The sequence below is a fragment of the Sciurus vulgaris genome, assembly GCF_902686455.1.
Source record: "Sciurus vulgaris genome assembly, chromosome: X".
Lineage (NCBI taxonomy): Eukaryota > Metazoa > Chordata > Mammalia > Rodentia > Sciuridae > Sciurus > Sciurus vulgaris.
In genome coordinates, this window is record NC_136471.1 from 99,174,283 (window position 1) to 99,199,959 (window position 25,677).

The window sequence follows — 25,677 nt, forward strand, 5'->3', positions numbered from 1 at the left end:
GCATTTAGTGTCAGCACTATTTTTAATTTAGCTGTCTGGTAGGTGAGTAGTGATATCTTCTTGTGGGCTTAATTAGATATTTTTTCCCTAGCATTAAAAAAGGGAGGGAGGAATCTCATGAAAATAAATTCTTTTTATGTGTTATGCTTATTGTATTGTCTGCCTATCCCAAATCCTAAAAATTGTCTCTTGTGTTGTTTTATTCTTTCTAAAAATTTTATAGTTATTGTGGTGGTGCCTTCCTGTAAGTCCAGTGACTCAGAAGGCTCCTGAGTTCAAAGCCTGCCTCAGCAACTCAGCAAGACCCTGTCTCTAAATAAAATATAAAAAAGGGCTGGGAATGTGACTCAGTGGTAAAGCACCCCTGGGTTCAATCCCTGGTATAAAAAAATTAGTTTTACTTTTTTTTTCTTTTCCAGTACTGGGAATTGAACCAAGGGCCTTATGCATGCTAGGTAAGCATTCTACTACTGAGCTACACCCCCAGCCTTTAAATTTTTTTTTGTTATGAGACGGTCTCTCTAAGTTGCTAAGCCTGGCTTCCAACATGGGATTCCCCCTGCCCCAGCCTCCATGAGATGCTGGGGTTACAGGCATGTGCCACTGCTCCTGTCTTAGTATATTTGTGGGGGTTCCCTTCCAGGTTCTCTGTTCTAGTCCATTGATCAATGTGTCTTTCCCTCTGCCAATGTCACACTATTTTTATTACTATAGCTATAAACCTTAATATCAGGGTCAGGGATTTCTTCAACTTTATTTTTCTTTGTCAAGGTTCTTTGCCTGGCATGGTGGCCCACACCTGTAAAGCTATTTAGGGGCTGAGGCAGGAGGCACAGAAGTTCAAGGTCATTGTGGGCTCTTTAGCAAGATTCTGTGTCAAAAAATAAAGAGGGCTGGGGATGTAGCTCAGTGGTAGAGTGCCTCTGGGTCAATCCCTAATACTGCCAAAAAATATATATTTTTGTCTTGTGTTCTTTAATGCATAAAGAAAATTATCCTTTATATTACATAGTAATCTTGTTCTTTTAAAATTAAGGGTTGGGGTTGTAGCTCAGTGGTAGAGCATTTGCTGAGCATGTGCAAGGCCCTGGGCTCCATTCCCTGCACTGCAAATAAATAAATAAGTAAAGACAGTTTTTAGAGACTGCATGCATTGATTTATAATGCTTTCTACTGCAAGTAATGGAAAACCTAACCAACAGAGTGTTAAACAAGTAGAAATTTTTTTTCACTAGTAGGAAGTCTAGATGTAAGTGGTTGCTGGCATATCTCCAGAGACTCAACTTTGTCTCAGCAACTTTGTCTCTGCAATCCTCCCCACATTCCTACTGGTGATCGATCCCAAGGTGGCTGCTGTAGCTCCCGGCATCATGCATTCCTCTCAATACAGTAGATTTGAATGAGGGGCCCTGGGTTGCGTCTGTCCCTTGGCTCAAGAGAGCAAAAACCTTTTCTAGAATTGCAAAACAGATTTCTGAAAGGAGGCTAAGGAAAGAAGTGTAGCATTTAGCTTTTTCTGGAGGTTTTAAGTAGAGACTAACAAGGGAGAAGGAATTTGGGAATGGACATAGTAATCAACTACAATGAGCCAGTGAGTTTTAACTGACTCTAGGGGAAGTCTTTCGAATTCTCTTTATCGATTGGTGCCTTGAGTTGGATTATTTAGAGGGAAAAAAGGAAGGTGCTGTACTTTTCTCTAAATCTTAGTGATTGAAATTTTATTTTTTACTCTACTGATTGAAACACATTAAATGCATAAAATCAGTCTTATTGTTACATTAAGTCAATGGTTAAGAATCACAAGCACAACACTTTTCCAAGCTAGGTTTGGAAAAAGAAAAATTAACTTGAAGATGTTTGAGGTTTTCTTTGACATACTTTTTTATTTGCCTACTTGGGCTTATTTTTGGAGTGATTTAGCTTTATTAATAAGTAATGATAGCTTTCACGCTCTTATGGTCTTGAGCTCTCAGATCCCACTTTACCTGAGGCAATTTTGTTGTTATTTTCTCTAGGAGGTTCACAGCATCTGCCGAATGACTTCTTTTTCCTCCATAAAAGTACAGAAAAGAAGAAAAGAGAAAACGAATTTCTAAAATAAATATGATATGAAGGGAGAAAAAAACCCCACACTATTCATGGAACAGAAGCAAACTAGTTCCAGAACCTGATCAGGCAGGCATATCAAAAAAATGGTTTTAGATAATTCTATATTGAATTTTCCATTAGCCTGAAAAAGTAGTTAGAAAAATTAGTGTTGTTAATGCTTACTGACTGTCGCGAGCGGCAGAGAGGCAAGTGACTAGAATTTGGTTCCAAACAAATTGGCTTTATTTGATACACTCGGGATAACACACATCAATCAAATCGAATGGCAAATAAACACACCTCAATCAAATAGTCCAAAGTCCTCTCTGCCTTGTCGGTTCGGAGACCCCAAATGCGACTTTATCTTAGTCGGAGAGCAGACGACGGCTGGTCTGGGAACTCCCTCTGGCCGATGGTTCGGGAATCGAGGACAGGCAGGCTCCGCTGGTTGTGAAGCCATCAGAGCAGCAGAATCTGGGCAGTCTTGACGGATGGATGATCGGTGGGGTTCGCGAACCTGGCTGATGTGGATTCGCCAGATCTGGGCTGAGCCGAGGAGCTGTCTGAGCGGGGAGTTTATATACCCTTTTTCTTGGCTTGTTTCCAATTCTGGTCCAGATGGTGTCTTATCTCCTTGGTGCAGCGCTCTTGTGACACTTATGCCTTTTTGGCTTGCCGTCCACTAGGGGCTTGTCATTTATTCGTCAGATATCCAAGTCTGCTCCTTTCACTGACATTGATTTTTCTTTTTGGCGGTGCTTAGATCGAACCCAGAGCCTCACACATGCCAGGCAAGTGCTCTACCACCGAGCTAGGCCGCCCAGTCCCTGACTACATACTGGCTATGTTCAATCACCATTTCCAGCAACTGCTGGTTGCTGTTGAGGGATTTTGACAGCACTCTCTTCTCATACCTGCCTTGCTTTTAAGGGATTGAGTCTAGAATCAATTACTTGATCTGTTTCTTCTCTTCCAGGTCAGGGTAGTCATTTTTGCTACTATGCTTGCCAAAAGCAAAAACAATTCAACCCTGATGACTTAAACAAGGGGAGATCTGTTTTCTCCAAGAGAGCACAAAGAATGTAAGGCCTAATGCTAAGGGCTCAGGCATTGGGTGTGTATCCTGGGTTCAACACTTACACTGCTTGAGTAACCTTGAGCAAATTACTTAAACTCTCTGTGCTTCAAAATTCTCATCTGTAAAATGGGTATAATGATAGAACATACACAGATTTTCTCGGAGAATTCAGTTTCATGCTTCTAAAGTACTTTAAACAGTATTACAATTATTAGCTATTATGGCAACAGAAATGATATTTGCATCTGCAAAGATAGGCTTCTAGCTCCTGGTGGCCCTAGTCAGCTCTTTGCTCTTTGCTTTTGCTATGAGGCTATCAAATATCTGAGCTTCAGAGTGCAGACTAGAAAGAAACAAGTCTGTTGTGCTGGAGCTCTGTCAAGAGAGATTGCAAATGGATCCACAACTGATGTTGATAACTGTAACCTGCTTTTAGGTTTGGGTTTATGGTTGCTGTAGGGGCCCTGATGATTCCTTAATCAATCCAAGTGTGTGATCAAATTGCTCTTCCAATCTTTAGTAACAAGAAAGGGGTGGTGGTATCAGTTATGAATCTGATGTGAAGCAGTGAGAGTCATGTCATAAGTGGAATGGGGACCAGGGAGTTGAGATACTGAGGAGCACTGATCTGGGGATAGCATGATCCTGACTTTATGATTTGCTAAATCATTTGCCTAATTTCCTTGGACTAAGACAGAGCATGCATTCACCAGGGTAAAAGGCAGGTTGCTATGCAGTTCTAAGAAGTTATAATGCACAATGGCAAATCTCAAGTTTGTGTGTGGAGGAGGGTGTTAAACCTTTGAAATAGGTGCATTATGGACTGTTATTGCATACCAAACACATCCCCAAGTAATAGTTAATTTCTAAGGTATAGAATTCTGAATTAAAATGTCAAGTTAACATTCTAATAGTGCAACAATGGAATTTTTCATGCTGTGCTGATTGGAATAAAATAGAAATTGATATTACTTCACTTTAGAAAAGCAAGTGTGTTTTTTTGGTTGTTGTTGGTTTGAGTTTGTGTGAAGTCACAAGCCAAGGATTTTGGAAAGGTTTCAGTAATGGTTGCTTTCATGTTAAAAATATTCTTTTAAAGAATTGGGCCTGGCTTATTTTATTTAGAAAGAGAATTGTAAATATCTGATAAGAATCTGGACAATACTCTTTGGGTAGAGAATTAGCTCATAAGTTTAGCAAGGACTTGATTGAACTAAATTCTAAATTTTGTAGATTTTGGGTTTTCCTGAATTTTCAGAGCATTGGTGAATTTTAGAGTTTAAAATAAAAAGACTCTGTCATATGGTGTTCTTAGTCATTGTAACAAGCTGGACAAAAATGTACTGACAAGAGTTCATAGAAGACTGTGTGTGTGTGTGTGTGTGTGTGTGTGTGTGTGTGTGTGTGTGAGAGAGAGAGAAAGAGAGAGAGAGAGAGAGAGAGAGAGAGAGAGAGAGAGAGAGAGAGAGAGAGAGAGACGCATGCAGGCATGGGGTTGCAATAGGTTATTTCTCCTTAGAGCAGTAGGTATACTTTTTACCCTTGTTCTTTCTGTCCCCCTTTTTGTCTCTTGATGCTATCTGTGGTGGTGACCAGGACAGGAAAGACTGGCCTTGTTGAGGGCTCTTCAGGCACCATCTACTGCTTCAACCTCCCTTAGAAACTGCAGAAATAAACCTCATCTCCCATAAGATATAACTTAAGTATCTGATTTTTTCCATTTAAGGCTCTCTATGGATAGATTTCCATATTAACTTTGCAAATTTTATTTCCTATGGTAGGAAATGACCATGAATCTATCTGAATCTGGTCCCTGTCCTTCAATATGCCCTGCATCTTTTCTCTTATTCTGCCAAACGCACTGAATGTTTCAAGGCCCATTTTAAGACTCAAATTCTCCATGACTTTGTCTCTGACTTCTACTACTCAATTCGGTAATCCCTTGAATTCCTGTAACCCTAATCTATATGCATAGGGTCTGCTGTTTGCTACCATTGGCTGCCAAAAAATAAATCTTAAAAGTGGAAAGTATATTAAGTTCACCAATTATTGACTGGATCCCTGTCAGGCCATTTTTAGATGCTGAATGAGAAATAAGACAGACTGTGGCTCTGCTTTCATGGAATTAAGAAGGACAGTGTTAAAAGCGACTCTTGAGCAAGGACTGAAAATTGGATAATTCATACCTGTTCATGAAACAAATTTGACCAATAGTGTCAAGAAAGTAGAGATGAATCTATAAAATTGTTGAATCAAATGTAGAAAATTAAGTTCTAAGTTGTATAAAATGTCATTATGTGTTATTTATAAAAGTGCTTTTTAGGGTGGGGGTGTGGCTCAGTGGTAGAGCGCTTACCTAGCTTGTGTGAGGCACTGGGTTTGATCCTCAACACTACATAAAAATAAAGTTTAAAAGTGTTTTATAAAATCTATTTGTAGAAAAGAAAATACAGCACTCAGGTTGATAACTTAGGGAATAATACTTGGTCTTTTTTTACTGGAGCTCTAACTCAGTTTTCTCTAAAAGCCAGTACCAAATCTTTACCCTTGAGAAAATGATAAATACTAACAGGCAGGCACAATCACAGTTATCTTCTCACTTAGTCCTAACCGCTGTTCCATGAAACAGGTTTTATTATTTTCACTTTAGAGATGGCAAAGCCAGAGGCCTCTAGAGAAATAAAGTGACAGCTCTAGAATCACATGATCCACATGTGGCAAAGCTGAAAAGTGAATACCAAGCTTCCAATGTCAGATCTCCTGCTTTAGCCCTTCTGTCAACTTATTTACACTTTTACTCCCTGGTTTTGTTCTTGATTTCCCAGAATTCCAAAGGTTTACATAAGATTTAAGGAGGCCTAAGCCAGGCAATGTAGTCAAGGAAATATTGAGATTAGTTGAAACTAAATGGCAGTTTATGGTCTCTTCACTCAACAGATATTTATTGAGGGCCTACTATTTGCTAGGCCCTGTAGTCTTATTCTCAGGAAGTGCAGTCTAGTGTTAAATATAAGCACATGAATAGAGACTATAATATAATATGGTAAGTACAGTGATGGCTGCATAGGAATTATGGATATGCAGATGGGGGCTCATTTGTTGAATGAAGGAATCACGTTCAAACCTTGTAAGATTCTTTCTGTCTGTACCACTGCTGCTCTTTCAAGAGTCTTGCCTGTTATTTATTTTTAAAAAATATTGTCCTGTTCTAGGTACTGTATCTGGTCCTGGTATACTACTAGGGGCCAATGGGCAACCTTCAGGGTGATCTTCAAGATTTTATTAGAAGATCTATGCAGGGACATAATGTTCTGCCTCTAGCAGCCAGGGAAAACTTCAAGAGGAGATGACGTTTAGATCTTTTATTTATTTCTTACATTTTTCTGAGCTTGGGTTATTTTAAGGGAATTATAAATACTAGAAACTCAAGTTCTGATTTGCAATACCTTACTAGAGCTATGCAAAAAGCCATATGGTTCAGAAGATATTTCTGTCCCTGTGACTCTACCGAAAACCATTCTCATCAAGGTCATGACCGTCTCCTTGTTATCAAATCAGGGGTCAAGTCTCAAGCCTCATTTTCATTTGACTTACCAGTAGCATTTGATGCAGTTAATCATGCCCTCCTCTTCAAATGCTTTCTTTACAGTTTCCATGACACTAAACTCTCCTAGTTTTCCTCCTGTCTCACCAGCTACTCCGTTTACATCTCCTTTGCTAGTTCTACCCCATCTCCCTGATTTCTTAAAACTGGGATATTTTAAGGTTCAGTCTTGGCCACCTTTTCTGCACTGTCATCATTCAATCCAGGACTATAGCCTTACATATTAGCCATCAACTGATGTATATCAAGTGTTTATATCCTTCACCTTTTTCCTGAACTTCAGACTCACATATCCACCTGCTAGTCAATATTTCTACTTGCCTGTCTGAATGATATCTCAAACTCAACGTGTGCAAGGTAGAATTCTGCACTTCTCTGTCTGTCTCCTACCTCCAGACCTCTTACCTGAGTTCTTTCCCGCTGTTCCATATCCCAGTATGAAACTCCATCCTTCTAGTTGCTCCATATCAAATCTATCAGTAAATCCTTTTTGTTCTATCTTCAAAATATCACTTTCATTATTTCTACTTCTATCACTGATCTGGGCCACCTTCGTTTTCTTGCCTGGACTATTGCAATATACCTGAATCTTTGTATGGTAGTCATAACTATCCTTTCTATCGCCTGCTTGAAACAAAATCCAATGTCCTTTAAGCCTCTATGGCTGGCCCCCGTGGAGTCTCTTCACTTCATGTCTTAAGTTAGGGGTCCCTAGACCTGTCTAAAGCTAGAATAGTGTGTTCTTCAAGACATGGCCTCACAGATAGCAGGAGGGAATGAGGGGAGAAAGGACTGTTGGTGACAGCAGACTGCTGTTTTGTGAAATGTGAAGGTGGAGGATGGGAGGGAGTGAAGACAGTAATGGAAGCAGGACTCGGGATGAAGGAGGCCTTCTTCCTCTACCTAGTAAGACTTGAGTGTCTCACTGTGTCTAGGGAGAGTAACCCAGGGGAGGGAGGGGTTAAGGCTATTGGTCCTGGGACACAGCAAACCAGCACTGGGAGGAGAGGCAGTTAAATGGAGATTTTAAATTGACAGCAGTCTTGCCTGTTTGCTTGTTGTGTGGTTTTCCACCACTTCACTCCCTCTTTTGACCAGAACCTTCTTCAGTCCACTGTCTCTAGCCCTTTTGCTATGCTTTCCAGCCCCGTGACAGTCCCTGAACCTTTTTCTTATTCTTCTCTTGGTCTCCTGAGCATTGTTGAGGGACCTGACACAGGTTCTGAAAGTCACATTGCTTCCTGGATGGCCATTTTTTTTCCCTATCCCAATTTCCTCTCCTCCTGGATGCTTAAACTTAACCTACTGTGGAAGCTGATCCAGTGGGTCAGGGGGTGCTACACTTTGATAGCATACATGCCATGTTCAAGATTTTAAAAACCTATCTACAGTTCCAAAGATCCATTAGGTATTTGATATCTCTCTGCAAACTGAATCACTTAAAAAAATAATAAAATGTATTTTAAAGGGAAACTCTCTATTTTTACCGCAAATGGAAACTATAGCACTTGATCATGGTGAGAAAAAAGACATGAAAACAAAACAGTGTTTTTAGATTTGATGCCTGGAAAAAGCTGTGAGTCTGAGACCTGCTTTCCTTTTCATAGACAGATGTTTGGGAGGTCAAACAATTAAGTCAACTTAGTGCTATCAAACTGAGGCCCTCGCCTTAATCAAAAGGGAGAGAATAGAGAACCATGGACTTTGAAATCCCCTCTGTTATCACCTGGGGTAGCATACTTGGCTATAGTGGCCCAAATGTTTGTGTGCAGGGGTTTCTTTTGCTTTTATTTCTTCTTTTCTTGTTCCATGCTGGGGATGGAACCCAGGGCCTCCTGCATGCTAGGCAAGTGCTCTACCACTGAGCCACACCCCAGCATCATGTATAGGGATTCCTAGCTTCAGTGGGCATGCTATGAATTAATCAGCTTCCTGAAGATCTTCAGGTTAACATGTGGCAGTTGCTTCTTTACAAGTCTTTTGCCTTTAGACCAGCCCCCTTTGAATCTTCCCTGCCCACATCTGTCTTCAGATGTGCTGCCTCATCCTGCCCCTGTGTCCCTTGGGAAACTTTAATGACTCCTTGTTGGCTGTTTGATGCAAACCACAATTTTCAATTTGGCAACCATTTAACGTATCATTCAAGTTTTATGGACTTGGTGTATCTTCAGCAATGTGTTAGATGGTGAGGGGACACGTAAAAAGGAAGAATACACATCATCATTCCAGAGTTTAAACAGTGAAGTTATTTAAGCTAGGCCCAGTGGTACATTCCTGTGGTCCTGGCTACTTGGGAGGCTGGGGTAGGAGGAATGCTTCAGTCCAGGAGTTTAAGGCCACTGGGCAAAAATGAACATGAGTACACATACATGTTGTGGTATATGACAAAGGGCTTGTGGTCAGTAAGGGCCTCATAATTCTGCCTGTCCTTGGAAAGGTCTTCATGTAGCTTATTTGTGGTGTGTGAGTCTCACACTGTTTAAAGAAAAATCATGGTAAAACATACACAACATAAAAATTGCCATTTTAACCATTCTAAATGTTTCAATAAGAATTTTATTACTCCAGAGGAACCTTATACCCAGTAAGCAGTTGCTTCTTAGTCCCTGGAAGCCACTTAATCTACTTCTTGTCTGTATGAATTTGCCTATTTTGAATAGTTCTTATAAGTATAATCATATATTATGTGACCTTTTGCATCTGGCTTTATTCATTTAGCATCATGCTTTCAAAGTTCATCTGTGTTATAGGATGTGTCAGGACTTCATTCCCTTTGATGGCTAAGTAATATTCCATTGTATGGATAGACTGCATTTTATTTATCAGCTTATGGACTTTGGGTTGTTTTACCTTTCAGCTATTGTGAATAATGTTGCTCTGCACATTTTGGTTGTGTTTTTGCCGTGAGCATTTGTGTACAAATCTTCTGTGGGCAAATGTTTTCAGTTCTCTTGAGTGTATACCCGGGAGTGAAATCGCTGGATTATATGCTAATTCTGTATTTATCTGAATGAGGATCTGCCAAATCATTTCCCCTAGTGGCCAGATTATTTTACATCTCCACCAGCAACGTATGAGGGTTCCAACATCTCTATATCCTTGTCAACACCTGTCGTTCTCCTGTTTGATTATGGCTACCCTAGTGGTTATGAAGTGATACCTCATTATAGTTTTAACTTGCATTTCCCTAAAGACTAATAACACTGAGCATCTTTTCATGTTTATTGGCCATCAGGATATCTTCTTGGGAGAAATGTCTCTTCAAGTTCTTCACCCATTTTTAAACTGGATTGTTTGTATTTTTGCTGAGTTATGATTTCTTCATATATTTTGGATTCTAGACCCTTATGTGATTTTCAAATATTTTCTCCCATTCTGTGGGTTGTATTTTTACTCTCTTGATAGTATACTTCAATGCATATTTTAAGTTTTGATGAAGTCCAATTTATTTTTCTTGTTGCTTGTGCATATCTAAGAAACCATTGCCAAATCCAGGGCCATAGTGACTGGCTTCTATTCCAAGATTGGAAACTGTGGTTTGCCCCAGGCTGTATCCCCAGAGTCCACATAACTCTGCACCCTATGGATGCTCACCATATATTTGTGGAAGGGATGACTGTGTAGTGGGACAGGAGCTGACCCTTGGGGGCAGGGAGTGTTGTGTAGGGGTCTGACTTGACCAGGGACATGACTCTGAATAAACATCAAGGTATCTTATAAGCTGTGAGATATGGTCTGACCATAGAGAATACATTTGGATATATTGTGGAGCTCTGGGAGGTTAAGGTAGCTGAGTAAGGTAGCAATGGCGAGGGTGTTTTGGATGTGATGATGGAAGCTGGGATCTATGGAAGAGACTTATGAGTAGTGGAGACTGGCTGTAACTTAATAATCTTTATGCATTGTTCCCTGGAAATAGGGACTGGCTCAGTAGATATTTCTGGCAGCCTGATGAAGACACTGTCAAGATGTTCCATAACATAGACCTCTATGCTCTATCTCACCTTTCTTCCAAACTTGAACTTGTCCTTTTTAGTAGACTTGCCTGTGTATTGCCCTCACCCTAGGCACTGTCAGCTCATCTGCTCTGCATCCTTACAACCCTGCCCAGAACATCCTTGCCTCTCCTCTCCTGTTAAATTCATCCCATTCCTCCAGGCCTAAAACAGTATCCAGTTAGTTATCCACACAACCTCAGTACTACCACTCTAGCCCAGAGGTGTTCAGCTCTAGCCAGATAAACTTACCAGAGTTTGGTATCATGCAAGCTTAGGTTCAGAGGTAGGTGCCACTAGCTACTGTGTAGTCTTGGGTGTGCTGGCCTGCCTTTCTTTGCCTTGTGTCCTCATTGGTAAAATGGTAGTAATAATGAGATCAAATGATTTTGTGGCAGTGAAATGAAATAAAATACATAAATTCTTAGTAAGAAATCCAGCTCATAGTAAGTGGTCAAAAATGGTAGCTGTACTGTTTTCTGTATCTAAATCTTGCTTCATTGGCAAGATTGTGTGTTTCTTCTTCAAGGCAGGACTGAGTCTTGTGCTTATTTTAACTAGTATATGTGGTTCAAAGCCAGTACTATAATCAGTGCTTAAGAAACATTTGTTGCTTTGAGGTGAGTTTGTGATTACCCAAAATTACTTGCTTTATTTTTATAACATTCTACACTATTCCGCCATTCATTTTGACAAACTGAACTTTTGCTTTGCTCTCTGGTGACTTGGGACTGACTTGTGATAACCTGATTGTATGTGCGAGTGTGTACGTTGGGGGGTGGAGTGGGTAGGGATAGTGGAGGTATTAGCAATTGATTCTCCAAGGAGCAGAACCAGGCAATAGCTTACCTTCCTGAACATTGCTTCTCGCTTTCCTCCCCGAGCCTTAGAGCTGGGCTGTCACCTGCCCAGGGCAGCTGTTACAATCCTGGCTGCCCTGGGCAGGGCTGCCCAGACCCTCCTCCATTTATTCCAACCATCTTTACCACAAAAGGAAATGAAATCTTTTTGGTTCTATCAGACTGTCCTGCCAAGTCATCATGCTTTGCAAGAGCACTGGTTATACACAATCCTGACAGCAAATTCTGGGTAAGGGTTACCTGTGGAGAGGCAGGGTCATGAACTCAGAGGGGGCTTCAGCTCTATCTGAAATGCATATTTCTTATACATGGCTATGTGGAACATTCATTCTGTGATATATATGATTATATTGCATCTCATATATTATCAGGTATATTATATAATCTTGAATTTGCTGCTTACCATTTCCATGCATGCATTAGCTGTAAGTATAATACTACATTATTGACCATTTTTAAAAATATTTCGTGTATGTGGAATTATCAAATTATATGTGCCCTTCTACCACCTAATTTTTTCCAGGACATGTTTTAGCATTTGTCTGTATTGATATATAATTTTAGACCCCTGTTTTAATATTGTTTTATAAGGAGAACACAATTGAGATAGCTTTTCTGCTGTTTATGCCCCTTGCAAACACTGGTGTAACAGATCATCTGCTATCCAACTCCTTGTGCTCAGGGGCAAGAGTAGACTTGCCAGGCCATGGGACATATACACCTTTCTCCTTGTTAGAAATTCCTCCTCTGTCTTTTGAGTGGTACCATTTGACTTCCCTGCCAACAGTACATGAGAGGCGATGTTAGTCTCTACCCTTGCCAACTCTTGGTGATATTATCTGTGCCTTTTCTCTGTCCACATCGCCAAAAGAGTTGGGAGGCAAAGTTTTACAATTAGAAGAATGTCAGCTTTGAGGAATTTCTTGTTACATTTCTTCTAACAAGGACAAGATTTTGTTTTCTGTTTTGGTGAAAATAATGTTTAGACTTCTGTGGAAAACAGTTACATTTTTACTCTGAAGTACAGGAGGTTTTTTTCTTTCTTCTGTTTGCATTCTTGGCAAATAAGTAGGAAAGACCAATTAGCAATGTTCTAAATGCTTACTTGTGGTAATTGTTATTTTGAAATGTTTTAAATAGCATGGTGCATTAGGTTTATTCTTATCACTTTTCAAAGTTTTGAACTTGTTAAAATGAATTTAAAATGTGACACAACTTTACAGTTAAAGATTGATCATAATTATTTGTCATTCCATGTGCATTTTGTGATGGGAAAATAAATAAGATATCAGAAAGAGTAACTGAACATTTTATGTTGTCTCTTGTGCTCACAGGTTGGAAAGGAGAAGTTCCATAAATCCCAACATTGGGGCTTTTGCAACAATGTAAGGATGCTAGTGAGTGATGAGAAACCTGGAATAGGTGGAGAACCACTTATTGGGCAAAAGATAAAGCCTAAGTATTGTGCATATCCTAAAGGAGAAGGAGCCGATGTACCATCATGGGTAGCTTTTGATAAACAGGTAAATCACATGGCATTGGGAAAAATGTAAAAGTTTTATGTGTTGATTTGAGAAAATGAGAGTCTTTGATGTAAATGTTAAGGCTAAATTTTTTTCTTTTTGCTTTTATACATACATGTGATTTCCTTTACTTTTGGTGTTTCTCTTTTTATTTTATAATTAACAAGTAAAAATTGTATATAGTTAGCCCTATGTATGTGCAGGTTCCATATCTGTGGATGTAACAACCTATGATTGAAGATATTCAGAAAAATATTGCTTCCATAGTGAACATGTACAGGCATTTTTTTTTCTTCTGATTATTCTCTAATACAGTATAACAACTATTTACATAGTATTTACATTTTATTAAGTATTATAAGCTATCTAGAGATGATTTAAAGTATATGGGAAGATGTGCATAGGTTGTATGCAAATCTCACCCTATTTCATATAAGGAACTTGAACATCCTTAGATTTTGGTATCCATGGGGGTCCTGGAACAAGTTCTCCACCAACACTGAGGGATGACTATATATGTATGGAGTACAATATGTTGTTTTGAAATATGTATACATTGTGGAATGGCAAAATCAAGCTAATTAGCATATGCATTACCTTAAATACTTATCTTTTTTTGTGATGAGAACACTTACAATCTACTCTCAGCAATTTTCAAGTTGCTATTAACTATTGTCACCATGCTTTACAGTGGATCTCTTAAACTTATTCCTCCTGTTTAGCTGAAATTTTGGATCCTTTATGACCACAACTATTTGACTATCTCTAGGCAAAAAGACAAATTCAAGAGAAAAATACCTTAAACAAAGATTAATTACCCTTGCTCTGCTGTTTCTGACCAGGCGCATGGATTGCAGAATGCCTGTCTAATGCTTATCAACCATCCTCTCATCTCCTCCTCTGTACAGGATAATCTGTCTTTCTGTAGACTGAAGTCTGGTCACCCTGTTATTATTTTTGCTTAGTGAGTTTCCATTAGCCAAGTAATTTTGCTTCATTCTGAATGTAGAATTAAATAGGAAGAGAAAAATACCTTCTCTTCTTTCCTCTGTACTAATTATGATTCCCTAAGGACTAAAGGGTGACATGGAAAGAATTGCAGAAGGGAAGGGTAGAACCACCATTTTTAGATGAGAGTCTGAACTTATGAATATATATGTCTGCACATAGAACACACACACACAAACACACACAGTTAAAAAAGGAAATACTTGAGTATCTTTTTTTGTGTGTGTGTGTGTATGTGTGTGTGGTGCTAGGGATTGAACCCAGGACCTTGAGCATTCTAGGCAAGTGCTCTTGAATATCTTAATGCAGGTCTAAGATCAAAGGAAAAGAAACCCAAGCTAACCAGTTTTTTCCCACAAGGCAGCTATATGGATATGCTGTGTTTATCAGACAACCTTGTATCAGAACCCCATGTTCTATTCTCCAAAAAAGAACCTGTTATTAGATTATTTTAGACTCTATAATTAAAAATAATTCAGGATCAGATGAAGAATTCAAATCATAGTATGCCTAGTTTACCAGGTGGTTTTTAGCAGCCTTTAACATGGATTTGCTGGCAATACTTTGATTCTAATTAAAATGTCCTCAAATATGGTTGAAGTGACATATCCAATTTCATCTATGATAGGGTACATCAATTAGTCCACACACTTTTTTTGAAGCCCAGTTCTAATACTTAATAGAGGTCTAACAGGCCACAGGGAGCCTTTTTTCTCCTGGGAAACTGTCTACTCCCAACATGGGCCAATACTTCTTTTTTATTATTATTTTCAGTACCTGGTTCAGCGTAGGACCTAGAGCTCAAAAACAGTTTTGGAATGACTGACTTGGGGTGATTATGCCTGGGTTTCTGTTAGTCTCAATCTTATAGGATATTTAATTTGCAAGGGTCAAAGAAAAATTTCTCTTTTTATCTTATGTCAAAAAGAGGATATTCACATTATTTTTAAGTAATGTACTACTGAGTAATGTAGACCACAATGTATTAAACTCTTCTCTTGCATTTAAGGTTGAAATTTCATGTTTTTCTCAATATTTAATATGTGTCTTTCAAGCCTATTTTGCACCTCTTTAATTACTTATAAAATTATGTAGAATATTTTATGAAGTTGAAATGATTTTAGCTTCAGACTACTTGAGAAAATGAAGAGCTTGTTCATTTCAGATCTAACTAAATGCAACATAATTCTTTTGGTTATTTTGTTGGTCAACTTCAATTAAATATTAATTGAGCTTTAAACAAGACCCTAAGACTATGAAATATTTACATGCCCTGACGGGATTGTGAGCTACAGACTAGATCCTAGTTAATACCCAGAGCAAATTACAAAGTGATTTCTCCATTAGTGGTTCAACAAAACAAGTCAACACCTGTTAATCATTTTTCTTAAAAATGAGACACTTTCAACTTGTTGCCAGTTCTTCTAATAGCTCTTAATCCTAGCAATATTTCTAGGGTTATGCTCTCAAACAATGCAAAATGAAAATAAAGGCAGTTCTTTGGAGAGTGTATTAAAATTAATATCTGCAGTATATGCTCTTGGTGCCCACCCCGATCCATGGGCGGGGGGTGCTACTCTCCTTCCCCAGCTGCAGCAGATGCTTTGATAAGCAGCTTGCACCTGTATTCCTCTCTGGAGACTTGCTCTTGGTAGGTGAGTTTCAGCTCCTAGAGACACCTGGGAAGTTACACTGGCTTTTCTTCCCCCAAAGTGGGCAGCCAATGACATGAGTGACTCAAGTAAGAAGCTCAGATTCTTTGCCTAAAAATGTAACTATGCTGTGATTCAGGCTCCATACCCCTTCATGCATCAGCCAAGGCTTACCTTGGCCTGAGAATGCATCTTTGCTTGGTACATTTCCCTTTCCTTTGCTGTTTACCTCACTCCCTGACAGGTTTCTCCCCAAAGTGTGCCCTTAGTAAATTGCATGTGCCTAAATTTGTTTCAGGTTCAGCTTTTATGGAACCCAACCTAGGATAACATTCCAGTTTTTATCCATAATTGTGAAAGTGATCATTAAGAATGCCTTGCTCAGGGAAAGAATGCCCAACAGAGAAAATTCTGTTTGCAGTCACCAGAAAGAGTCAGCTTTTGTTACTTTGCATGATCCCCATGGTGGATGCTTCTTGCTCTTTATCCTTCATTCATCCATCCTTCATTCTTACAGACAGAACATCAGTTTTATGCAGGCTGGATATGTGTCCACTTAAAAGTGTTAACTTTTCTAGAATCCTTGTGGCTAGGGCTGGCCATGCAACTCACTTCTGGCCAAGGATAAATGCATTAAAGGGACAGTTACTGTTTTACTAATGAAGAGTTAGACTCAACTGGTATGATTTTCCTGCCATTCACCCTTGCTTTATTTTCTCCTCTGGAATTAGGATATAATTCTTTGGATCTGGTAGCCATCTTGTAAGTACAGCAGAGATAAATAGAACATAGACCCCTGTTGGTATCACAGAGCCACCATTTCAGTCTCGGGCTGCCTATCTCTGGGCTTGAGAAAAATCAACCCCTATTTCAGAGGTTCTCAATCTGGGGAGGCATTTTGAAATGTATGGAAGTGTTCTGGGTTATCACAATGACTAGGAGCAAGGTTCGGGTAGGGTAAGGCATGTGAGGCACTTGCCTTGGGTGCAACATTCAAGGGTTGCCCTGGAACTTAACTTAGATATTTTAGTGTAGTATGTTAAAAATGAATGCAGAAAATTCATGGTGAACAAAATACCTATATTTTATGTCAAGACAGGATCAGTAACTGTGCTAGGTAAGCCATATTGGAGTCTGAGACAAAAGGAAAAAAATCAGTTATGCTGATCCCATCTTTATTTAACATTTTTGGTATTTTGATATTTTGTCCATCATTAATTTTTTGTATTAACTTTGATATTTTAAATCACCTCATCCTGGGACTAGCCCTTACTAGAAGGTGCTGCTGGGGACCAAATGTGTATTGTACATCTCACAATATGAGAATGGTAACCCCACACTTGGAAGAACTGTTCTACCTATAATGCCAATAAGGTTCCTGAGAAACATGGGAACTTGCTTAAAACCCCTAGCACTGGAGGTTGAGGGGGACAGTGTACAAATAACTAAAATAATTTTGCTTGATACTGTGCCCACCTGGAAAAGTCTAATGATGTCGTTGAATTCACCCAAAATAAAGAAGGCCATAGTCGGGCACAGTGGCACATGCCTGTAATCCCAGAGCTCGGGAGGCCGAGGCAGGAGGATCTCGAGTTCAAAGCCAGCCTTAGCAAAAGTGAGGTGCTAAGTGACTCAGTGACACCCTGTCTCTAAGTAAAATACAAAATAGGGCTGGGGATGTGGCTCAGTGGTTGAGTGGCCCTGAGTTCAATCCCCAATACAAAAAATAAAAGCCCATGATAGATCAAGACATGAAAGAGACCACTCCATATCAGGTTAGAACACAGACATTGTTCAAGCACAAAATGCATCACTTATACCAACTGTTCCCAGTCATCATTCCAGTACTTCTGTGAGGAAGAAGCAAGCCTAGACAATTGTCCTCATTGTATAAATGAGGAATCATTTACAAAGTTAAGTGGAGCAGAGGTCAGGGTCTGCATTTAGATATCGGAGCTACTGGTTCTGGTTATGACCTGCCATTAAATAGCTATGTGATTGTGGCTTATTCACTTTACCTCTTTGAACCTCAGTTTCCTCACTTTTTGTAACACAGGGTTTGGCTAGCTAATCTCTAAGGATCTTTTACTTTTAGTAGTCTATACCTAATACTTGACTAAAGTGAAGTTATCTCATTCATTCTAGAACTGAGCCCAGACCTCAGTTCTCTGGGCTTGGGGCTCTTTATAGTTATACCAGGCACCAACTGCTTTGTCATTAATTGAAATTTGGCATTCAGCAGTTTATGATATTCTATGATTTCTATGATATATGATCCTATGGTTATCTGCTTTTATAAAAGCTCACAATATTTAGAAATACACAAATGTCTGAATGTTTTTATGACTTCTATCTGGATGTTAAGCACTATTTACATAGACTACAATTATATTATCATTTCTTTTCATTTGTCAATGGCAGCTAGTTAGCCTCATTTGTTTGCTATTTCACAAATTATCCTATTATAGTGAGTGCCAGGATAAAGGTTGATCTTATGGGGATATGCATGTATTTAAATTATTATTTCATTTTCTATTGTAAACATAATAATCATACTCAGAACTACTGACCATAGAATTAGAATTTTAATAACTTTTACTAATTGACATTGAGTTTGTAGTGAGCTGATTATTTATGTAGTGAGTTTGTAATGAGCTAATTATTTATGTAGTAACTATATGAATCTCTGCTTTGAACAACATAAAAATAATTTGGTCTTTTCAGTCACCTTGATTTTTTAAATTCTTTATATTTTTTAAATTTTTTTTTTTTTTTTAAAGAACAAGTGGGTTTATCACTGTGCAGTGAGGAAAAACACACACCCCAAGCAACCATGTGATGTCTAAGGAAGCAGGTGCTAGAAAAGACTTACGATAGGATTTGGACTTGGGTAATTTTGGGGTGGGCTTAAGGAAGTGGAGTTTGTTCTGGATTAGGTGCTATCAGGAAGCAGGGAAATTTCTATGATTGGGTATCTTAACAAATCTCTTTTATAGAAAGAGTACACTAGAGTGAGGGTACCACTGGAATTGGGAGAAAAGAAGTTGTCATCCTATGAACCAGGAGAAGGGGACATTTGATATTTTTTGACTTGGGCAGCATTCATTTTCTGTTTTTATACAAGTGGTCCTGATTTTGTCTTTGTTCATCAAGTCACAGAGTAGTCTTGTCTGATGTTGGTTCTTGTACAATAGTCAACACCAAGGCTAGCTGTGGGTGCCAGGCTGGTTCCCGGGTATCAGGTTGTTTTTCTCTTTCTTAGCCAGTATCAGCCAGAATTTGAAATTTTTCTGCAGAGGGATTAAGAAATAATCAGATATTGGGTTGGGGATGTAGCTCAGTGATAGAGTTCTTGTCTACCTAGCATGCATGAGGCCCTGAGTTCAATCCCCAGCACCAAAAAAGAAAAAAGAAAAAAGAAAAAAAAAGAAGGAAAAAAAGGAGAAAAGTACAGTACATTGGAATTTTAGAATTTCACATGGCTAGCAAAGAATAATATATAAATATAGATTTTTGAAGTTTTGCCTGAAGCCAATTAGGAGTGTTATAAAATATAATCAGTTTACAAAATATAATCGAACTTCTAAAAATATGTGGAAAATGTGTCAGATAAACCATATCTTAAGATTCAAATGGAAACTTTTCCGTAGGATTATATAATTTTCAGATTATTTGACTATTGTTTGAATCATTTAATAAAAGTCACCAATATGTATAATTATAATACAGTGTGATTGAAGTACACCACCACTTTAATCCCATGTTAACATCACAAAAATTACATAAATTGTTAGCTACTTAATTTTAGAGAAGAAATCAGAATGTTTGCCTAAAACATGTCAAGCCCCAAATTCTCAGCTATGTATTCTGCATTTATTACTAAGAGTAAAACACAAAATCGCAGTCTTTAAATTTATGTTAAAGTGATAGTTTCTAATTTCATTACACAATGTGGGTTTCTTTAATCTTTTTTTGAAATTCAAAAGGCATTTAATTAAAAAAATCCTAAAATCTGGAATAAATGTTTTTAGAATAAAAGGTATGAGATTCAGAATGAATCTTTTACTAAAGAAGAGAGTCCATCCTCTCTCCTTTTCTGCAACCTAGAATTTAACAACTAGACAAAATTTTAAGGCCCTCACTGTAGGCCTAATTTTTTTTTTTTTTTTTTTAAGCCAGTGGGCCTATGGCTTATTCTCATTAGCCATGATTAAAATAGTCTTTTTGAGCTGTTTGGTAGAGATCAGTATACCCCTGTTAGAATGGCTATAATTGAAGAGTACTGACTACACCAAGTGCTGGAAAGGATGTGAAACAACTAGAACCTTCATATGTTCCTGCTAGGAATGTAAAACGGTACCACCACTTTGAAAGACAGTTGGTAGTTTCTTCAATAATTAAACATATACTTACATTGTGACCCAGTAATTCTACTCTTGCTTATCTGTCTAAGAGAAATTAAAACATATGTTCACACAAAAACCTGCATGTGAATTTTTTTTTTTTTTTCATACCAGGGATTGAACTCAGGGGCACTCCACCACTGAGCCACATCCCCAGCCCTATTTTGTATTTTATTTAGAGACAGGGTCTCACTGAGTTGCTTAGCACCTTGCTCTTGCTGAGGCTGGCTTTCAACTCATGATCTTCCTGCCTCAGCCTCCTGAGCAGCTGGGATTACAAGTGTGCACCACTGCCCCTGGCTCTGCATGTGAATTTTTATAGCAGTATTAGTCATAATAGCCCAAACCAGAGAATAACCCAAGTGTCCATTCATTGATAATGGATAAATGAAATATTGTGTAATCAACACAATGGAAACTATTCAGCAGTAAAAAGAAACTACTAATGTATGTAAGAACATGATGAACTTTAAAAACATTGAACTAAATGAAAGAAACCAGGCACAGAAGACTTTCATATTGTATTATTCAATCTACATGAAATCCTAGTAAAGGCAAATGTGTGAGAAAAAGTAGTAGTTGTTGGGGGCCAGGCCCATGGGAAAAGGAACCAATCTTCCTCCTTCCCTCCAGATTGAACCCAGGAACACCTTGCCTCTGAGCTACATCCCCAGCCCTTTTTAAATTTTTGAGACAGAGTCTTTCTAAGTTGCCCAAGTTGCCTTTGAATTTGTGAGCTTCCTGCCTCAGCCTCATGAGTGGCTGGAATTCTAGGCATGTGCCACTGCACTAGCTAAGAGAAGGAACTCTTGAAGGACAATAGAAATGTTCTAAACTAGATCGTGGTGATCATTACACAACTCTATACATTTATGAAATAACCACCAAATTCTGTATACACTTCAAAGAGGTAAATTTTATGACATTTAACTTTATAGCTTAACATTTGTTTATAGTATTTTACCATAACAAAATACTACAGACTGGGTGACTTAAACAACAGAAATTTCTTTTCTTACGTGTCTAGAGGTTGGAAGTTCAAGGCCAAGGTGCCAGCAGGGTTGGTTTTTCCTGAGGCCTCTCTCGGTGGCTGGCAGATGACGGCCTTCTTGCTGCTTCTTTGTATTGTTATTCTCTATGCACATTGATTTTTCTTTTTTGCACATAAAATCCTTGTCATTTGTAACATTTTATTTCACAAGTTAGGGTCTAATAGTCATTATTTGATTTGTTGACTTAAATTTCAGACTGATTTATTTTTTGTTCATAGTGGTCATGGTTATGTGTGTACTTTCCCCCTCTGAATTCAGACCAGCTACAGGTTTATTTAAAATGATTTTTAAAAATTACTTACCTTCTTCGATTTTGCATTTGCAGAATTCTGCCCTATGGTACGCTTACTCCTTTGTAATGCTGGTGAGACTTTGTATCATTTGATAATACAAATACTGACCATAAACTCTAACCACATTTTTTTCTTTTTTAAAAAATATTTTGAAGTAATTTTGGGCTCAACAGAAGTCATGAAAATAGTACAGAGTTCTTGTGTACCCTTTCTTCAGCTTTCCCTAATAACATTTTATGTAACCATAGTATATTATTAAAACTAGGAAATACACTGGTAAAATACTATTAATTAAACTGACCTTATTTGGATTTCATTAATTTTTATACACATTCATTTTTTACTTTATAGTTCTATGAAATTTTATCACATGTATAGATACATGTAATAAATACTGCAATCAGGACACAGAATAACTATTCCTTTATGATTTTCTTGTTTGACTCCTTTTGTCAACATTATTGAGGTAAACTTTAATTTTAAAAATCGACTTTATTATTAGAGTATAAATGACATATACCAATTTTAAAAAGTTACACATGTTGTGACAAATGTATTCATCTCTGTTTGACCACCATTCCCAGCATCATAGAGAACATCTCTATCACCTCAAAGTTCCTTCATGTCCCCTCACTTGTCCCTCCCTATTGTTCTGATGTCTCTCACTATGCTCAGTATTGCCTTTTCTTGCATTTCATATGAATGAAACTTTACAGTGTCTACTATCTGGAGTCTGGCTTACTGTTTGGGATTCAAGATTTGAGGTACAGCTTTGAGAATATATATAGAAACCAAGTGCAGCAAATTCACATAATAGTGTACCACAGAATATTTCTGGGTATTTGTGTAGTCGCTTTTCATTCTCTGGATTGAAAATCCTGCTGGGTGGGGTGATGCACACCTGTAATCCCAGTGGCTCAGGAGGCTGAGGCAGGAGGATCACAAGTTTAAAGCCAGCCTTGGCAATATAGTGAGACCCTGTCTCTAAATAAAACATAAAAAGGGCTGGGGATGTAGCTCAGTGGTAAAGCACCTGTGGGTTCAATCCCTGGTACCAATTAAAAAAAAAACAAAACAAAACAAAAAACCCCCCCCAAAAAAAAACAACAAAAAAAAAAAACAAGAAAACCTTCCTTTATTTTAAACATGCTACTTTTTTTCCCAAATAAATTACTCTTCTAACCTCCAGAAGTTTTAAAACATAGTAAGATATTTAAATTGTTCGTACACTTTGATTTATTTTAATTATACTCCCGTATTTAAATACCTGTTCTGACTAGCACATTCATTGTGCTCTTTAGTGTACTAATAGTTCTTTTCATAAAGAGGATTCTCCAGGGACACACGCCACTTTTGTAAACCTTTTATCAGAGTTTTAAATAATTGAGGGGGCAAGCTTGTTCATTGTAGGACAACAGAAATCGGGAGATGGTAGGCGGTAGGAATAGCTGCCATATTATTCAGAGGTAAAGAGAAGTATTTATCTTCATTCCATTTCCTTACCTTTCATCCCATTTCTGTCAACCTCCTTGTCCCTTCCATCTTTCAACCTTTTTACCATTTCTTTTTTTCTTTATTGGAATTTTCTGTCTCTTTATCCACATTCTGTTTACTTTCATCCCATTTCTTTTCATTTTCCACTCTGATCACCCTATTTAACTTTCTTTTCCCTACTTCATCTTCCTGCTTCAGGTCTTGCAGTTGCTGACTTTGCTTCTTAGGAGAATATCATCATCATCATCATCATCATCACTGATATTATTATCATCACCATCAATGATATTACCATGGATAGTCTTTTCCTTTCCCTTTACCCCTAGAGTTGGACCTAGCGTGCATATGCCTCCCTAAATGGAGCACTGTCTTACATTAACTCCGTGTGCAGTGGCGAGGGTATCATAGGAACATGGCTTTCCTGGAATATCCACTTAATGGGAAGGTCTGGTTTAGTGGAAAAAATAAGGCTTTTCAGTCAGTCAGATTCTGGGGGTTAGAACCTAGGTTTACCATTTATTACCTATTTCATCTTGGCCATATATTTAACTTCTGTTAGTCTCAGTTCCCTCGCCTGTCAAGTAGGAGTAACAAAACCTACCTTAAGAGTTGCCATGAGCATTATATGGACAATACTTGTTAAGTGCCCAGCCCATAGTAGATAGTCATGAAGAATTTATTCTCATCCCTTGCCTCAGGCTTTTCTTAATTCTTTACCTGGGGCAGGGAGAACAGTGTTCCTAGGGAAAGTAAATCATAAGCTGGGACTATCCCAGGCATCACCTGTACTGCAGGATTCTTGCATTTTCCTTTGGCATAATACTAGCATATTCTAGAATAAGAAGTTGGGAGATGCTGCTACTGAGACTATTGTGTTCTAAAAAGCAGCCATTACGCTATTGATACTCTGCCTTTCCTAATTGTTCCTTTGTGTACTATTAAAAAATATTTTTAGTTATAGATGGGCATAATACCTTTTACTGATATTTGGTGCTGAAGATTGAACCCAGTGCCTCACATGTGCTAGGCAAGCGTTCTACCACTGAGCCACAACCCTAGCCCCCTCCTCTGTGTACTATTAATGTTCGGGGTGTTAGGGTAGTTTTAAAAATAATTCTTCTATTTAAACAAGATATTTTGTGATGTCTGTTACTGTGTTAGCAAATTCACTAAATGGTCTTTTAGGAAGGAAGGTGATGCATAACTACCTATTTTTCATTATTTTGAACTGACAGTAGTCAGACTATGACAGTTGTGTTTACATTCCTTTTATTTCTGAACTTGTACTCATGGATTTTACACCATGATCATCTAGGTACAAGAAACTTTGTATAGGTACTTTGATGTTTAACCAGAACTCTTCTTTCTTTGCTATCTATCCTAGTCTTTTCCTCCTGTGTGACTGGCTTAAAATAGGAAATCTGTTTTGAGGGTATTTTATTCTATCTCTGCTTTCGCTTGTTGATTTTTTTTTTCCCCATCTACTATTCCAGGGCAATTATTTTGGCATTTATGGACCAAGAGTAGAGTAAATCACAACCGAATTTTCAAGTCTGATCTACTTGGCTTTTACAGTCAGCTTTATTAATTAAAGCTTCAGATCTCACTGATTCGTAATGAGGATATTACTAATGTGTGTTTCCAGCTTTTTCCTTTGGCCATGGAATGCCTGAACAAAAATTTGCTCATTTAACTTTCTCTCCTTCTCCATCCTCTAAGGATTCTTGTGAATTTTCTAACTGGATTCTTAGGCTTTAGGGAATATAGGAAATGAAGAAGAGGGAGGGGAGAGGGAGAGATCAAACAACTCATGGTGATGAAATGAGACATTTTGTGGAAGAAGTGTAGATGTGGAGCATAAATTGGATCACCTTTAGATTGTTTTTCAGAAGCCTAATAAAAGGTCAGACAGCCTTTTCATTGAATACACTACCATGCTGAGACTGGACCATACTAGCTTATTATTTGAGTTATAGCTAAGTGATAACTCATTAAATTAGATGTCTGTTTATGTTTGAACAAGAGAACCACTATTACCCCTTCCCTGTCACGGATCAATCGATCAAATCCTCTCTCCTCTCCCCCTGAATTTTCCTTTCATTAGTCTTTCTCTTTCCAAGGCCATTACCTCTATCTAGTTTTCATCTTTCACTTGGGAGTGGCCTCTTCAGTGGCATCTTTGCCTGCAATCTGATTCCCTTTCTCAGCTACCCACTCTGCTATAATTAACTTTCTAAAACATTTAGAATCCTTCATAGATAGGCCCAGGACCGCCTATCTTTTAGCTCTTGGACTTTTCTAATCTCCTGTCCTCTGCTACTCAGCTGTTAGCCACACAGAATGACTTGCAATATCCCATGTGCTGAACCCTCCCATAGTCCTGTAACTTTGCATGTGCTGTTCCCTCTACAGGGAATGCTCTTCCCTACTTGCACTTCCTTGTCCTTTCTATCCATTGAAAGCCCATTTTAGATGTCTCCTGCACTGTGATGCCTTCTTGATGCTTTCTGATGGTTTGGCACTCCCCGCTCCTTTTGGAGCATTTTCATAAATCCCTATTATTCGTCTCAGTGTCCCCCACTGAGCAAGAGTGAGTAGTGATTTTGTGGCAGTTCAGGGGATGTGGC

The 25,677-nt window shown here is 38.3% G+C and overlaps 1 protein-coding gene across 2 annotated transcripts in view; it reads left to right on the forward strand.

Moving 5' to 3' along the window:
* Nucleotides 1–25,677, forward strand: part of EFHC2 (EF-hand domain containing 2) — a 189,848-nt gene that overhangs the window by 17,607 nt on the left and 146,564 nt on the right. The window contains exon 2 of one of the 2 annotated variants that reach the window (XM_079123512.1): nt 12,960–13,148. The exons of the other annotated variant lie outside the window; for it this stretch is intronic. Within the exon in view, the coding sequence (XP_078979638.1) occupies nt 12,960–13,148 (189 nt within the window). The remainder of the gene's footprint in view (nt 1–12,959; nt 13,149–25,677) is intronic. 2 annotated transcript variants of the gene reach the window in all.